We start from the raw sequence: 16,757 nt of genomic DNA, 5'->3' as shown, positions 1-16,757 counted from the left end.
ACAATAATAATAATAATAATAATAATAAAAAAAAGTGTTGAAGAGGTCAAAGTCTACTGTAGCAGACCACACTCTTTTTCCTTTTTCACTTTCTCACCTTTTTCTTTTCTTTCATTCACCATTCATTCCTTTCAGGCTGCTCGTGGGTCATTAAGACCATTTACTCATTCCTTCCGGATCAGATCCTATCCTGGTCTGACTGCAACTCACGTCAGCCATACACGCCCACACCCTATTTATGCACTTCTTTTCTCCGTCTCAAACACTCAACTTTTCTCTTCCTCAAGTCAATCCAGCATGAAAGCCCATCTCCAGATCCTTAGTACTGGCACACCGGACTGCCTACCATCGGTCATTCTTCATTTTGATACACAACGTTATCTAATCAATTGCGGTGAAGGTACTCAGCGCTTGTGTTTAGAATCCAGATTTCGTTTCTCTAAAATCAAGACCATATTCTTTACCCGTACCCATTGGGATTGCCTTGGGGGAACACCAGGTACGTAAGCATCTTGATAATGGCCATATCAATAAGAATAGTGGGATTGATCGTTTTATAGAATTAAGAAATATCAACATCCTTTTCATTTTATTTATTTTTTTATGGGTACTGCATTCGGTATTAGGAATGCTCCTGACTCTTGCGGATTTGGGGGTTTCGCGGATGAAACTGCTGGGGGCTGAAAACTTAACGCATGCCATGATCTCCACCCGTCCTTTTGTCTACAGGAACATCATGGCAGTTGATTCAATCGAATTCAACAAGGAGATGAATACGTATATGGATGAAAACCTGCGCGTCACCGCTGTTCAGGTTTTCCCTAGTAATTTCAAGCGCGCTCCACCTTTTGACTGGCCCGTACCATCCAGTACAGCTCAGCCCCAGTCCAGTTTTAGAGAAAAAGAAACACTGGTAACGCCAACTGCAGGAGCAAAGAGGGGATCCATTGAACTTCAGTCATCAAGCGACCTGTCATTAGCAACACCAATAAATGTTGATGAGGCGCAGCAAACCCGACAAAAGATCCTGGACAGTATGTTTACCTTAAGCAAAGAAAGTGAGGTCAATCCTCAAAGGTCTAAAAAGCCAAAGCTTGATCGCGACCGATCTAGTGCTTCATCGAAAGCCACTGCACTGACAGATGTAGACATTATTGAAGCAACCCGTTCTGCCGCTAATGCCGGGACAAGCAAGAATAACAAAAATAGTAGCAGCAGCTGTGGCCCTAAGCCCAGTCACCCTGGGAGGTTTTTGGTACCGCCAAGAACAAGCCCAAATGCTGTGGCCATCAGCTATATTTTCCAGTCACCGGATTATGTCGGCAAGTTCAACAAACAGGCAGCACTTGATCTGGGCGTAAAAGAAGGAAAGGCTTTTAGTATGCTTGTAAAAGGAAACTCGGTACTATCAAAGTCAGGAGAGACAGTTTATCCTCACCAAGTCCTCAACGGCGCCCGCCCAGGGAGAGTCGTTATGATCATCGAGTGCCCAACTGTTGAGTACATTCCGTCGCTGGTGAGTTCCAAGGAATTCAATCGCTTTCAGCATTTAGGATCCGAGGTTGAGGCTGGAACCGAGAAGTTGAGGGCTGAATGCATTGTTCATCTTGGCGGTCATTCCGTTCTGAGTCATTCTGACTACAAGGCATGGATGCATAGTTTCGGACCGGAAACCCAACATATTATTGCTAACCAGGATTATTGTCCCCAAAAGTTGATCTGGAGAAGTCAATCTATCAGCTGTCACAGACTTTCAAAGTTGGATCCAACTATTTTCCCAATCCCTTATCATAATAACACGCCTGAGCATGACTTGGCTGTTGAATTCGAGGGCTCGCCGATCAAAGTACAAGCAGCGGAGAGTATGCTCTCATATAAATTGGAGCCATCAGCTGGATGGGACCGCTCTGAAGTGGTCCCACTTTTGGATCCCTTCAAGGACCACGATGTTGGACGTGATGGAGCCAAGCCTTATCTCAAAGAATACTACGGCCTGGCAGAAAAGGCAAACGAGGAAATCGCTAGAGATATTGAGGCGAACCCGGAAGTGATTCCTGGGAGTGATGTTGTCTTGACCTCGCTTGGGACAGGTTCATCTCATCCGGCCAAGTATAGAAATGGTAATACCGCCACTTTCTACTGGCGACTGGATACATGGGAATGAGGTCTTTGAAGCAAGGATGTTGATGTTTTTCTTATATTAATATATAAATGTATACATATTTCTTAACTTGATTTAGTATCTGCGACACTATTGGACATGCAGGAAAATGGCACTTTCTTGTTGGATGGAGGCGAAGGTACCTATGGCCAGATGTTCCGTCACTTTAACGGATACAAACGATCTGCCGACCAAGCCTACTCCGTAGATAATCAAATCAAAAATCTCAAGGGCATTTTTGTTTCCCATCTGCATGCAGATCACCACCTAGGTGTTGTCACTATTATTGACAAATGGAATCAAGTAATCAGTCTACTATGTGATATGTTGACCCGTAATCAAGATGTTTTACGAATTTGTATTTGTTTTATCTCATTTTACTTATTTTTTTATTTTTTTTATTTACATCGATACTCCGAATTCGATAGCTTCGTGACGCCAATTCAAAGCCAATGTATTTAATTGCGCCTGCAAAGTTCAATACATTCTTGCAAGAACTCTCAGATACTCAGGATTTCGGTTACAAGAATGTAGAGTTCATCGAATGTGAGGATATTGTTTATTGGAGGGATGAATTTGACGAGCGTCGCGCGTCAATGCAACACTCCATCAATGGGTTACTTGAGTCGAGTGGATTCAGTGAAATATCCACAGTTGATGTGATCCATTGTCCATGGGCCTATGGTATCAGTATGTCCCACAAAGATGGCTGGAAAGTTGTGTATTCTGGAGACACCCGGCCCTGTGAGAATCTTGTGGAGGCTGGTCAGGATGCAACAGTACTTTTACATGAGGCGACGTTTGAAGATGATATGGCAGACTTGGCTATCTTAAAGAAGCACTCGACCGCTCGGGAGGCTATTATGGTGGGTGAAGGTATGAATGCAAAGTATACAATGTTAACACACTTCAGTCAACGCTATCCAAAGATCCCACAGTTTGACAGTGAGGATAAAACGACTAGTATTGGTATTTGCTTTGATTTGATGAGTGTTCGACTAGGCCAGATGGAGCGATTGCCTAAATATTTGCCTGCACTTCGGAAGTTGTATTCACCAGAGAGTGACGAGGCATTGGAAGTTGAGTCTGAGGGTCAGGATAGTGAACTTCAGAAACTTCAGTTCACAGGGGAATGAGCAGTCGACCAAATGAATAAGAGAGTCTAATTAAAAAAAAATATAAATCATGCATGTTATGTAATAAGTACATGATGACTGTTTTGTTGCCTCGTGGGGCGTCAGGATGGTGTGTGGTGTGTTCTCCTGAGACATTTTTTTTCTTTTTTACAATTACATTCACTTCATTGTGCACTACGCTTTTGACTCTTATAACTCTTTATTCATTCGCATAAATTAAACAGTCTTTTCCTCATCCATCCTCTGAACAAGCACAGCAGCAAGAGTAGCTACAAAGGACAAACATTAGTCAATATGTCTTTTGCAGATTTGGAAAGAGGCGAAGGTGGTGGCTTCAGACGCACAGGAGCAACTGGCCCTACTCCGCTTGGGAACAATGGCAATGGCGAGAATAACAATAGCAGCAATAATAATAGCAATCGATGGAACCGTCAAGGTAACGCCTCGTTCAACTGTTAGGAAGTAAGAAAAAAAAAAAGGTCATGTTCTGACTGACATTACTTTTTTTTTTTCTTTTTTTTTTAAAAAAAATACATCTTTGTGTTTGTACCAATACAGCTTCTAATCAACAGACATCAGCAGCAGCATTCAGTGCAAGAGTGAGTCAAATTTCACAGCAGGTCTTTCGGATTTCTTCCAATGTGTCAACAATACAGCGTCTTGTAGGATTTCTTGGCACAAATAAGGATACGGAGGATGTGCGCAACAAGCTGTAATTTATTTATTTATTTATTTAACAAGCTTAGGAGGAGTGGCAAATTGTGCCGGATGAATAGTCTATATTAACCGACTTTATTCTTTTCTTATGGATGATAGACATGATGTAACTGAACAGACACGAGTGCTTGTCAAGGATACCAGCCAAGATATCAAAGATCTATCTAAACTCGATAACACACATGGAGTAAGCAACCAAAATAATCAATCCACAGAGCAAGATCAGATTAAAAAAAAAAAAAGATCCAACACGATTCTTAACTCAATCTGTTGATGTCACATGCAATATCTCAATTAGAAAAAACTGGAGCACAACAAATTGTCCAAAGATTTTCAGAAGGTGATTGTTGAGTTCCAGAAGGTGCAGCGTGTGTCAGCAGAAAAACAGCGCGAATTTATGGATCGTGCTCGACAAAGCAATGTTCGTAATGATTATGAGTAAGTATTTTTACCTCTTCCCCATTACATAATTGTTTATATTGTCGAGAAGCTAAAAAAAAGCTTTTAATTATTAATTTTATTTTAATATTTTTTTTTGTAAGGGATGAGGATCGAAGTGAAACTGGTGAACAGCCATTGATTAATGACTCTCAACGGCGGATGCAGCTCATGGTCGTTGATAATGAATTAGAATACAATGAGTCTTTGATTGTTCAGCGTGAAGAAGAGATCCGAGAGATTGAACAAGGAATCACTGAGTTGAACGAGATCTTTAGAGATCTTGGTACCATGGTGAATGAACAAGGCAGCATGCTCGGTAATGGAAACCTCTGTCTCTTTCCTACTCTTTCATTTGGCTGCATTATTGGATCGAGCCAGGCTAACCATACCGTTTACTTTTTCTTTGTAGACTCGATCGAAAACAACGTCACTTCAATCAGTATGAGTACACAATCAGCCTCTGAGGAATTGACAACAGCTGCAATCCACCAGAAAAATGCACGTAAAAAATCATGCTATTTACTCCTTATTGTATCAGGAGTCCTGGCTATTGTATTGATAGCAGTATTAAGCTAGATATATCAATGAATATATAATGCCATGTCATGAAGGAAGATTGAAAGTATGCTTCGCCCATTCAAAAAAAAAAAAAAAAAAAAAAAAATTACGCTTTATATATCTTTGCGTGAACAGTCCCAAAAATCCAGAAATGTCGTGTCTATGGCATTTGAACTTTTCAATTCTTGATCCACGATTGTTTTCTTTTCTTATTCCCATTCTCTCTTCTTTCTCTCTCTCGCAGACGACCTTTCTTTCTTCCTCGCTCATATTTTTGAAAGACAGGAACCTTTTCTGCTTATTGTTATTATTCTACCATTCCTTCTATTTCATTTATTTTGTCATTTCACGATGGCTGCATCCGCGGAGCCTGATCGGTCTACTACTGAGAGTCAACCTTTTAAAGAACAGCAGTGGCAGCATCAAGACCCGAATTGGGCACCCTTACCCCGAGCCCATACTCAGTACGACAGAGCTAACCGATCAGGGGCCAAAAAGGAGAAGGAGGGTGATAAAGACGAAGGAGAAGAAGAAGACGAGTATGAAAAACGAATCAAACGAACAGGTTGTAGTACTGAGAATGAGGCTTTACAGCTTTGTTATGCTGAAAAGCATGATTGGAGGGCCTGCAAGGATGCAATGAATGCTTTCCGAGAATGTTGGAAGCGTAACGGTAACGTGCAAGCTGAAGTTTAGAAAAGCCCTTGCTCAAAAAATAAAAAAAATTTCATGTGGTATCTTTTTAATCAATAGGAATGTTACAATGGTTTATTATCTACTGTCTCTGATCATTGCGGCCTTTTGCCTCCATCATCGAGTGTATCCAACGAAAAATATTCGTTGCGATCTACGACTGTAACGGAGGTCAATATAGCATCGGGGCTATTGATATTTTTATGCTTCGTCGGTTCGACGCCAGGAGAGGCAGCCAAGGTTGTAGAAGATGCATACGATGAACTTGAGTCGCGTCGTGGCTCCTCTTTGTCATCATCATCACCGTCATCGCGATCATCCGTTAATAAGGATGTTGTAGATTCAGGAGCCTGAGATGGTACTGGAGCACGGTAGTACAGATGGAGTGCAAAGCAGCATCCAAAACAACCGACAAAGAACAAAACTGTCAACTGATCATTGAGCAGCAGCCAGGAGACAAGGGCTGCAAAGAACATGGACATAGATGATGCATAAACTTTAGTGATTGAGCCCGAGAACTTGATGATGGCAGAGGTCACAAGACCCAGGGATGCATATGCCATAATGATCATGAAGTGGATAGGTGCTGTGTCTGAAAAGAACGAAGATGACTCTACTGCAGCAGATCCAAGGCTATTCGCAGGTGCTGGTGTGAGCATGTACGTGATCCCATTGAACAAGATGCCAAACATGTAAAGCTTCATATTCTGTAGATGGATCGACTCGTTCGCAAACCGTTCCTTCATCACATACTCTGAAAACACAGATGCGGCGGCAGAGAGTGAACAGAATAAAATCATCAACAAGAATGCCTGGATTGAAATAGAAAGACTGAGACCCTTTTCAAGATCAATCTGGGAAACTGCAGTGGATAGGAAGAGGATCCCAAGGGATATCCACTGTGCAGAAGTCAAAAGTCGATGGAGGAACAAGTATGAGAAGAGGCCTGTGGTAAGGATCTTGAGATTTGACAAGACCACATAAGTAGGCGCTGGCATGAGTGAAAGGAGGACGAATGTGAGATTGTTGTTGAAGAAATAGATAGCGCCTGGGACGGCAAACAGAAGGATAGGAGGAAAACTACAGGATGTAGATGATGTAGACGATGGCATGTGGCCGTCATCTTCACCTTCGTCATTGTCAGAGTTAGTCAAGAGAAGCTTGCTGCTAGACAAGAATCTTTGCTCCTCTTCATCTTGCAATGAAACGGGCTGATGGTCGTGAATGACACTGTCTTGGCAAGCACGGCTGTTCCTGCAGCATGAAGAAGAGGCCCGTTGAGAGCATCTAATGCGCTTGAACAGCCTGTTGAATCCAACAAGTTGTTTCCTTTCAACCGACAGAAGTGTATATGAGACTAAGTTGTCAAGATTCAAAATATTCAAAATGTGAATTAGCTTCCATTGGATACTTTGGTTTAATAATTTTGCTTTTTTAAACGGAAAAGGAAACAATAGGGTGTGTGGCACATGCTTCTAAAAAAAAAGGGTATTCAAACGCTGCGAATCGTGTTGATTACGCCAGTGTCTATGCCTTTTGAACAATACGTCGTCAGTATAACTTGCATCTTCCCCGTCAATAACAAATTAAAAAAAAAACCACTTCACGACTAAAAATATCTCTCCATCCAGACTTTTAGCATTCAGTTTATTGTACGCCATCTTTTTTTTTTTTTTTTTTTTTTTTTTTACGCCGAGAAAAGCCAGTCAACCGGTTTGTTTTGCTTCGTTGAAAACGAAGGATGAGCACTGATGACAAAACCATATTGGATTTTGGAAAGACCACAAGACCACCCTTTCCTATTGTTTCGCACTTTCTATTCCCATACTAATAGGGAATAACAGGAAGAAGGAAAAAGAAGGCTTGTAATAATCCTCAGTGAGCAGAAGTGTAACAACGAGTTTGCTCGTCTGCACTTTTTTTCGGAGTACAAGCATCGCGTCTTGCATAACATCGCGTTTAGAATCAAATCCATGCCCATTGTAATTGGTTGTACAACAATTCACCTCCTTGCCCTCTTTCTTTCTTCTACAAAATAAAAAAAATCTTACTGAAGAGCTTGAGCAACTCTGACAAAAGGAGGAGTTTAGCTGAGCTTGGATGCGGTTCTGGTCGGTTGCCGGCCAATTTGACTAGAATGGATTCAGATGACTGGAAGATGCAGAGCAAGAACCCTAAAAGGAATGTGAACCCCATAGATCGAATCCCTGCCCAGAGATTGTGTAATACTGTAGCCATTCGTGGATAAATGGAGTGTGGGAGGATGGAGGGAGATAGTGAAAAGAGTATGAGAAAGGTCGAAAAAATAAAAAAAATAAAAAAAAGCCGACGAATATGGAGTGAAGATGGTTGATGCGAATAGACTGGTATAAACAAGATAAAAGGATGACGAGAGAGGGAGAGACTAAAGAGGAAATGTTGGCTGGCTGGTCAATTAGTCGACTCGATAGTAATGTGCTTAAGTAGGCTTGTGAGGGCCCTCAAAGAGGCTGCTGAAGGCTGTTGCGCGAGAGCTATGTGTTCATGTGAGGATTTGAGATTCCTTGAAAGAGACCAGGGACCAAATGGTGACGATGGATGCCGATTATACTCGACCTTAGTTAATGGCACAAAAGGAAAGAGAAAAAGAAAAGGGAGAGTGTGTGTATTGGATCCTGGATTCACGCAAAGAGGAATACGATCTATTTCTCAAAGAAACAGAAACGTGCCTGAGTTGAGGTGAAATGTCCTGAAGGAGTGTGTTAAAGGATGATTTTTTTTTCTTTTCTTTTTGTCGCGTGTGCGTGCGTGGACTTGAGACTGGAGATATGACAGGGGTCGTAACAGAAAGGAGTGGGATGAGAAAGGTCAATGAGCGGAATGGAAGATATGACGGAAGATGTAGAGGTGAAGGGGATAGAGAGAAGGAAGGAGGAAGAGAGAGAGAGTAGAGGAAGAAGAGAGTGCCGCAATGGCAAGAGTGTTCTGTTTGAGTTATTCAGAAATGCGATGGAATGCAGTTTTTACTCGGTATCAAGGTAATAGGGTTGTATCTTCCGAAGCCTATTCTATATATTCTATTCTTCCCATTTAATTGGATGAGTGTTTGTTTATTCTCATCTTCTTTTTTCCTGTGGCTCTGTTCTAATGTTTGTGTGCGTACCGAACAGAGCGGGTATTGGAGATATTTGTTATATTTGTTCATGTTTCTAGAGAAACCATGGTTTACAAAATAGAAACGAAGGCTCTTCTTTTTTTTAATTTTTTCTTGCACACGATCGTCTTGCCTGGCTCTGTTCCTGAAACCTTCTCACCAATCATCTAATAACCCCAGGTCAAGATTGATTAATTTCTCTTCCTTATTTTCGTCTCCTGTATCCTCTCTAATCTTTTGGTCTCAGTGGAGGCGTTTTTTTTATTATTTTGAGATGCAATTGCTTTAATTGGAGAGACGAACTGCTACTTTGTCGAGCTGCAGTTGCGGCGGAAAAAAAAAAATCAACCTGAAAAGTGCGGCGCTATTTCCATATTTGTTCATTCTCCTCACACGACTTATTTTTTCTTTTATGCACACGAGTCCCCCCACAAATGCTTGAAATTTTGAAATTTGTCGAGGGCTCAATGCAACAAGTCTACAATTTTACATTTTTAGTCTTCTTTTCAATATATTATATACGCCTGCTGCTAATGAAACAACATCTTTACTTATTTGAACCATGCCTATGAGCAAATCAACAACAGCAATCAAGAAATGTCTTTCTAAAAGATTAAGATTAAAAGCTGTATTCTGTACGTCCCGTGTTAATGGTCTTGTCTCTTTCTCTCTCTCACCTTTTTGTCTCGAAAAATAAAAAAAAAAATAAAATAAAAATCATGAAAAAAAAAAAAAAAAAAAAAAAAAAAACATATCTACCAGGGGAATATCTCTGTAGCTTCTGTCTGTGATTCTCCCTCTATTGCTGCAACAAATTCGCGATCCTCATCTCCTTCTTGTTGTTCCTGCGCCTCTAGCGTAGGATCAGCCTGTAATGGCTGTTGTGTTGCAGGCTGGGGACGAGGCATTAGGGCAGCTACCACTAGCCGTCCATGACTCGCTGCATTGACTAAATCAAACATTGCCCCGTCTTGAACTCGTCTAAAAGAGTTACTGTCAGAGGTCGTCTTAATGCTCAGCAGGTTCATAACAGGTGGAGAATCTGTTACAGTATTCGATTCTTTTACTGCCGCCAAATCCGGAAAAGTAATGGGTGACGACAAGACTCGTGCAATTGCTTCATCTGACAATCGCATGGATCTGGAGGACAGCAGTGAAGGTCGTGTATTAGCAGAAGAGGGTGAGGATGAAACTGATGGTACACCTAAAAATGTATTACTCGTTACAGAAGGCGCTGTCTTGAACGACCCTGACTCAGCTAATGGCATTGCAATTGTAATGGTAAAAAAAATTAATCCACTTCACAAAGTATTTGTAAGCTTTTTTTTTTTTTTTTTAAAAAAAAAAAAAAAAGGCTGGGCTGTCCTTACGTTGTACTATATTACCATTGCTATCAGCATTCGCTTCATGGTTATTCTCCACCACAAACAACTGGCCCAAACGTCCATCCAGTTTGCCACAATGTCGGAGATCAAGCGTCTGCAACTGTCGACAGAACATTGCAAAATATCGAACCTCATCCAGTGTCACCCATTCACAGCCAGCCAGAAGTAGCTTGCTAAGTTTGGGGCAGTACTCGCCTAATGCCTTGGCGCCATCCATTGCGGTCACATTCACATATGTCAATCCAGTGCGCGGACCTGGTTGAAGCGTTGACTGATAATCCCCAGTTTCTAAATATAGCGTGTCTGGCATCAGTGCTGAGCCCAGGCATAAAAATTCCAGGTTGGGGCAATGCCTCGCCATTTGAATAAGCGATGAGGCGGTAATAGTGATAGGTTTCTTATAACGGACTTCAACAGATTCACTCTTCCCTTCAGATTTGGATCCTGAACTAATCGTAGAATTTCCTTGTCCTCCTTCGTTTTGTTGGGTCATCAAAGGAATTTGTACCGTGTTCTGCCGACGTGCCCCTTTTGATACAGAGTTGTTGGCTGAGATATCTGTGAGGAGAGGTGAAAACCCAATGGAGGATGTGTATGGGTTCTGAGCCATCAGTTGCCGATACTGATGTTCCATTGACCAAAGGATCGACCATCGTTGGCTCGTAGCCAAGTTTGTGTGGCGATTTAAAGGCATAAATGCAGGATAGGAAGCATTCGACGACCCAAGGCTATCAGATGAGTGCCGTTGCCTATTAGATAATGCTACACTATAAGCATTTTCTGGATTAGACAGCCAGCGATCACGCGTGCATGTCTGAGCAGATCCCTCTGACAAGCCATCTCCCACAAACAGACTTGTCCCCTGATCCACCCGACTTGTATTGATATCCATCGGATGTGTAGGTTGTAAGGGATCCCCTGTTATTCTTCCTTCCAAACTCTGTTTCTGCTGTGGATGCACAGGGCACCGCTTGATATTATTATTCCTATTTCCGTTGATGTTACTATTGCTACTACCGCCACTACTACTCTCACTGCTACCGAGACTACTATCGCTACAACTGCCACTACTGGAAGCAGTGAAGCCAGGCTGTTCAGGCTTGTTGCAGCTGCATTGAACTTGATCCACTTGAACGATTTTTCTGGATAGATCAATCCCACGCACGAAATCCCCTAGGTTGTAATTGAGGCGACTCTGTGTCTGTTGAGGCTGTCCCCCATTGACCTCAGCCTGTAGCGCTATCAGCTGTAAAGGCGGGTGGGAACTAAATTCCTCCCCTGCAGAAAAGGACCGGATGATGGAGCGTCGACGGCGGGTCGTTCTGGGTCGCTTTGCGTCTTTATTCCTGCAAAGAGTTTGAATAAAGAAAGCCCAGTGAAGAGTGCTGGCGAAGCTCGGGTAGCGATACAACAGATTGGTCGCACAAAGGTTCCAATCAACACTCACAAAAGCTGCGCTCAAAAGCGATGGCTGGTCATCGATGAGTTGTTCTAATACTTGAATCAGAATTTCATTGGGTAGCGTAGGGCATTGCGGTACTTGACTTCTTAATGTCGGGTTCGTTACAATAGGACGATTCACCTTTTTTTCTGCCCTAGCTACCGCAAGTCGCTGTTCGTGAGCTTGGCATTGCTTCGGTCCTAATCTCTGACCCTGTGTCTCTGTTGTCATCAGATCTGACAAGAATTTTAATTTGTTCTCATGATGCATGTCTGGGCTCTGAATGTAACGCTTCTGCGACTCTTCAGCAGAAAACAATTCACGAATCCGGTGGGCGACTGCGTCTTCTTCCACAATTGCTGGATCCAGTCCTGCTGCTACCTCCATGAGATCTTTATCAGACATCGTATTGCAGATCATTGGTGATGATGTTGCATTGTCTATTCATTTTTTATTTCGACAAATAACCATCAGATCAACAATCAACAAACCACAAGACTCTCCATGTAGCGTTTCCTGAAAAACACTTACTATAGCTCTCCATAACTTGAAGTTGCGGTAAGTAAGCAAACTCTTGTTCAGAGCTAATATCACTATTCTGGAGAGATCGTCTTAATTGCTGCTTCAATGGGAAAGGCATTACAGAATGTTTTGTGTCGTAATTTGTCTCAATCCTTTGTACAGTAATGAGTGTAGCAGAGGAGCCAGAGGTTAAGAAAGTAGGGATGGAACGGGCTTTGGTATCAATGGTGGTGGAGATCTCTGTGTCGGCAATAGACTCGGATTTTCGTTTGTTCAAGCGATGTGGTTGTGCCGTTACAGCGGCTGGTATCTTTATTGTTGTTACAACAGTGTGCTTGGTGTTGGGTTCGCAAGTGCTTGCAACATCATCTGGATCTGAGTCTAAGATAAAGGTCATTTGCAGAGGAGGCTGTAGATAAGAAAATAAGGGAGTTACGATGGAGAAAAAGGAATATGATGGAGATAATGGTAAGAGCCGGAGCCCTACCCACGCAAGTCTGAAGTCTCTAGTCCTGTAGTCTATTGCGAGGCGCAGCTGAGAGTAAGACTTCGACAATAAAAAAAAGAAAAGAGGAGAACAATGGAGGGAGATTTAGTTCAAGCGTGTTTTTTATGCTTGAGTAGAATAAAGCAAAACTGGAGGACTAATGTAGGATTGTGGGTTAATGAATTATGAATGAAAAGAATGGGAGAATGGAAATTGTCCGAGACCAAGGCTGTACACTCTGAACTGTCACATGATGCAGAGTTCCCTGGTGGAGCGTATGGTTTGGACACAGATGGCTTGCAATATGCCCTTACATGGCTGCAGGTCCCTTTTTTTGACGGAGCATAGACACCGCACAATTGCACAGATTTTTTTGCCTTTTTAGTTGGTTGTCTTGGTATTCACTTGCCACTGCTGGTTTTTTTTTTCTCATTCCTTTACTCCCACAAACAGGCAGACCACATATTCACCTTCATACACTTCCATACATCACCTATCAAAATAATAGTAGTAATAATAATTAAAAATCAGCACTCGGGCTTTAGTCGTCATGGATGCCTCACTTATCAAGACAATAAATAAATTACAGGACGCCTTCTCTACCGTTGGTGTTCATAACCCTGTTGACCTTCCCCAGATAGTCGTCGTTGGATCACAGTCTTCAGGAAAAAGCTCTGTCCTCGAAAACATTGTCGGACGCGATTTTTTACCTCGTGGTGCAGGGATTGTTACTCGTCGACCATTGGTATGTGAAGCTGTAACTCTCAAGGATAAGAAAAAGCCCCTCTCTCATTGAATTGTCACACACCTGCCTGCATAATAGTAATATAAGAAGAAGAAGAAAAAAAAAAATGCATGCATGCTAACTTGTGGACATTGCCTCAAAACATTCAAATTTAGATCTTGCAACTAATCAATCGTCCTCTCCCCACAACAACCACGACCGAAAATGGTAAAGACGAAGGCAAGTTTACAATTCAGAGCTGAATGGGGAATACGTTTGTGCCTGGCTGCGTTCTTTTTTTTTGTTGTGGGTTCACTTGGAAGATTTTTTCCAATGCGTGTGGCGTGTATAGTTCGACCATCTAGTGATGCAAAGGAATTATCTAGAAGGACTGTGTAATTACTAGATAGGAGGGTGTTTGCCATGTGCGAAGAAAAGGCAGACCATTGCTGGACATCATCATTGCAGGTGACGCGCTGCAGGTGAGGAAAAAGCAATCTTACCATTGATCATCTCTTTTTTAGGCGAAAAAGACGAAAAGAAAGAGCCTGAGGAGTGGGGCGAGTTCCTGCACCAGCCTAATGTGAAGTACACGGACTTCAATCTAATTCGAGACGAAATTGTGCGCGATACTGAGGCAAAGACTGGAAAGAATGCTGGTAACGTATAGCAACTATTGACCAATTCTTATTGATATAAAAACTTGATGAGCCGATTGATTTATCGACTACTTCTTTTTCATTTTTGTCGGTTTACATATAGGTATTTCACCACTTCCTATCAACCTCCGTATTTACTCACCAAATGTTTTGACCCTCACCCTCGTTGACTTGCCTGGATTGACCAAGGTACCATAAGCAGATGACTAATAAAATTAACATCGCTTGCATTTTGATATGAGAATTGGCACTAAATTTAATTTTTATACAGCTTGCGGTTGGCGATCAGCCCAAAGATATTGAAAAGCAGATTCGAGATATGATCGTCAAATATATCACAAAGCCAAATGCTATTATTTTGGCTGTAACGGCTGCCAACACGGACCTTGCCAATTCGGATGGTCTCAAGTTGGCTAGAGAAGTTGATCCTGAAGGAGCCAGGACCATCGGAGTCTTGACCAAAATCGACTTGATGTAAGTTACGCTCTAACTAGCAGTGTTTATGTTGGGTGAATGGGCAGAGATATTGTCCGAAGTGCCCATAGTACCGAAAATAGGACGTGGTTAACGATAGCTTGTATCTATAGGGATGCTGGTACTGATGTAGTCGATATCTTAGCCGGTCGTGTCATCCCTCTTCGACTTGGTAAGTTTTCAAGCATCTACTCTTTTCAGCGTTCGCTGTGAACTTTTTAGATTAATTTTTTTTTTTCTATACTTAACTTGTAGGCTATGTCCCTGTTGTAAACCGCGGACAACGCGACATTGACACCAAAAAATCGATTACTCGATCGTTGGAAGCGGAGCGCGCCTTCTTTGAGGGACATGCTGCATATAAGAGTAAAGCTCAATACTGTGGCACTCCTTACTTGGCTAAAAAACTGAATATGGTAAAAAGCAGCATCGCATGGATAGCTATCAGGACATTGTTTTGAATGATTCAGCATCCAGCTCTTAACACGGCGGTGGATTGGTTTTGTTATTAGATCTTGATGCACCATATCCGCAACACGCTTCCAGAAATTAAGGCTAAGATTCAAGCCGCTCTGGTCAAGTATCAAGCAGAACTCGCAAGCTTAGGGGATATGTTGGGCGAGGGCACTGCAGGGCAGGCCAGTATTGTTCTGAATATCATCACAGATTTCTGTAATGAGTTCCGGACAATCATAGACGGAAATTCTACCGACCTTACGTCGGTCGAGTTATCCGGGGGTGCTCGCATCAGCTTTGTGTTCCACGAACTTTTTGCCAATGGAGTCAAATCACTGGACCCTTTTGACCAAGTCAAGGATGTCGATATTCGCACTATTCTCTACAATTCTTCTGTAAGTCGATAAATATACTCTAGCCACCGGTTCATTATAAAGTCTTATCTCTAATTCTTGCATCGTAAACCTCAATCCAGGGCTCCTCGCCTGCTTTGTTCGTAGGCACGACAGCCTTCGAGGTCATCATCAAACAGCAGATCAAGCGCCTGGAAGATCCTAGTTTGCGTTGCGTTAATATTGTTTTTGACGAACTTGTTCGCATTCTTACACAACTTTTGTCCAAACAGGTTTGTTCTAAATTTCCTTTGAAAGAGTCCAAATGTCATTTTAGTATTGCATGTGCTAACAAAAAGTTTTTGGGTTACCCATTCCAGCTCTTCAGGCGGTTTCCTGAACTTAAAGATCGCTTCTATCAAGTTGTCATCAATTTCTTGCGCCGACAACTTAATCCAACCAACAAGCTTGTCACGGATCTTGTCAAGTAAACAAAAGAAAAAAAAATATGAAATCATTCGCGCTGCCTTTCTAGATGTTCTAAATTAATCCTATCTTTGGTTTTCCGGGTTACTTTAGCATGGAGGGATGCTATATCAATACTGGCCACCCCGACTTTTTAAATGGACACAAGGCGATGGCTGTGATTAACGAGAGAGTAAATCCACCCAGAAATCCTCCAAATGCAGATACCAAAGGGCGCAACTCTGCTGCATCGAGTTTACCTCCAAGTCTCGAGCCCGAGCCCAGCAATAATGGATTCTTTGGCAGCTTTTTCTCTGGCAAAAAGAAGAGAGCTGGTGTTATGGAACCAGTAAGAACGTCCCCATGTCCTTTTTTATTTACTTTATTAATAACTTTTGCAAGTTTGATATTCAACTCATTGCTTGGTCCTGGCCTATCTATTTGTATTTTGTAATAGCCACCAGCTATCCTCAAGGCATCAGGGAATTTGTCAGAGCGAGAACAAATTGAAACCGAAGTGATCAGTATGTTGTTTGTGATGATCACTTGACAGCTAGAAAAGGATAAGCGAACTGCTGAATAGAGAAATGACCGAGGCGATATTGATTTTGTTTGTCTCAATCTGTTTAGAATTGCTTATTTCGTCTTACTTCAACATTGTAAAGCGCACCATCGTTGATACAGTGCCCAAGGCAATTATGTTGAACCTGGTGAATACAGCCAAAGATGAACTGCAACGTGAGTTATTGCAAGAGCTGTACAAGACAGAGGTCCTAGACGAGCTGCTTAAGGAGAGTGAATTTACCCAGAACCGACGCAGGGAATGCAAGAAGATGATTGAGGCGTTGCAAAAGGCGGATGTGATCGTTGGATCTGTAGGAGCAGCATGATAGAGAAAAATAGCGCACATTGTCCATCTGAAACTTTGCAGACATCCAAATAAATACCAGAATTTTTATTTTTATTCTTTCTC

The 16,757-nt window shown here is 42.1% G+C and overlaps 6 protein-coding genes across 6 annotated transcripts; 4 read left to right on the top strand and 2 right to left on the bottom strand.

The window, feature by feature from the left end:
• Positions 1–60: 60 nt before the first annotated feature.
• BCR41DRAFT_381058 (beta-lactamase-like protein) lies at positions 61–3,297 on the top strand (the record flags this gene model as incomplete). The annotated part of the gene is made up of 4 exons (XM_022027290.1): positions 61–499; positions 627–2,120; positions 2,241–2,464; positions 2,590–3,297. Exons 1-4 carry the CDS (start codon positions 298–300, stop codon positions 3,295–3,297), a joined length of 2,628 nt encoding a protein of 875 aa, XP_021881006.1. The 5' UTR covers positions 61–297.
• Positions 3,298–3,434: 137 nt separating this feature from the next.
• Positions 3,435–5,070, top strand: BCR41DRAFT_323043 (t-SNARE). The gene is made up of 6 exons (XM_022021498.1): positions 3,435–3,733; positions 3,856–4,009; positions 4,114–4,201; positions 4,313–4,452; positions 4,557–4,771; positions 4,865–5,070. Exons 1-6 carry the CDS (start codon positions 3,592–3,594, stop codon positions 5,029–5,031), a joined length of 906 nt encoding a protein of 301 aa, XP_021881005.1. The 5' UTR covers positions 3,435–3,591; the 3' UTR covers positions 5,032–5,070.
• A 118-nt stretch (positions 5,071–5,188) lies between these two features.
• BCR41DRAFT_354237 (hypothetical protein) lies at positions 5,189–5,749 on the top strand. The gene has a single exon (XM_022024276.1). The coding sequence runs from the start codon at positions 5,365–5,367 to the stop codon at positions 5,707–5,709; it is 345 nt and encodes a 114-aa protein (XP_021881004.1). The 5' UTR covers positions 5,189–5,364; the 3' UTR covers positions 5,710–5,749.
• BCR41DRAFT_354236 (nucleotide-sugar transporter-domain-containing protein) lies at positions 5,744–7,239 on the bottom strand. Its single transcript, XM_022024275.1, has one exon. It carries the CDS (start codon positions 6,816–6,818, stop codon positions 5,802–5,804), a length of 1,017 nt encoding a protein of 338 aa, XP_021881003.1. The 5' UTR covers positions 6,819–7,239; the 3' UTR covers positions 5,744–5,801.
• Positions 7,240–9,592: 2,353 nt separating this feature from the next.
• Positions 9,593–12,848, bottom strand: BCR41DRAFT_422385 (hypothetical protein; the record flags this gene model as incomplete). The annotated part of the gene is made up of 3 exons (XM_022030148.1): positions 12,197–12,848; positions 10,210–12,105; positions 9,593–10,097 (listed from the first exon to the last, which is right to left on the bottom strand). Exons 1-3 carry the CDS (start codon positions 12,582–12,584, stop codon positions 9,595–9,597), a joined length of 2,787 nt encoding a protein of 928 aa, XP_021881002.1. The 5' UTR covers positions 12,585–12,848.
• A 219-nt stretch (positions 12,849–13,067) lies between these two features.
• Positions 13,068–16,734, top strand: BCR41DRAFT_354225 (Dynamin central region-domain-containing protein). Its single transcript, XM_022024274.1, has 13 exons — positions 13,068–13,419; positions 13,575–13,638; positions 13,923–14,057; positions 14,161–14,246; positions 14,329–14,531; positions 14,645–14,703; positions 14,787–14,947; positions 15,044–15,382; positions 15,463–15,612; positions 15,700–15,806; positions 15,899–16,133; positions 16,242–16,308; positions 16,415–16,734. Exons 1-13 carry the CDS (start codon positions 13,225–13,227, stop codon positions 16,672–16,674), a joined length of 2,061 nt encoding a protein of 686 aa, XP_021881001.1. The 5' UTR covers positions 13,068–13,224; the 3' UTR covers positions 16,675–16,734.
• The last annotated feature ends 23 nt before the right edge of the window (positions 16,735–16,757 follow it).

Source organism: Lobosporangium transversale, assembly GCF_002105155.1.
Source record: "Lobosporangium transversale strain NRRL 3116 chromosome Unknown BCR41scaffold_20, whole genome shotgun sequence".
Lineage (NCBI taxonomy): Eukaryota > Fungi > Mortierellomycota > Mortierellomycetes > Mortierellales > Mortierellaceae > Lobosporangium > Lobosporangium transversale.
Note: the sequence above shows the minus strand (reverse complement) of the source record. Positions and strands in the feature narration are given on the sequence as shown.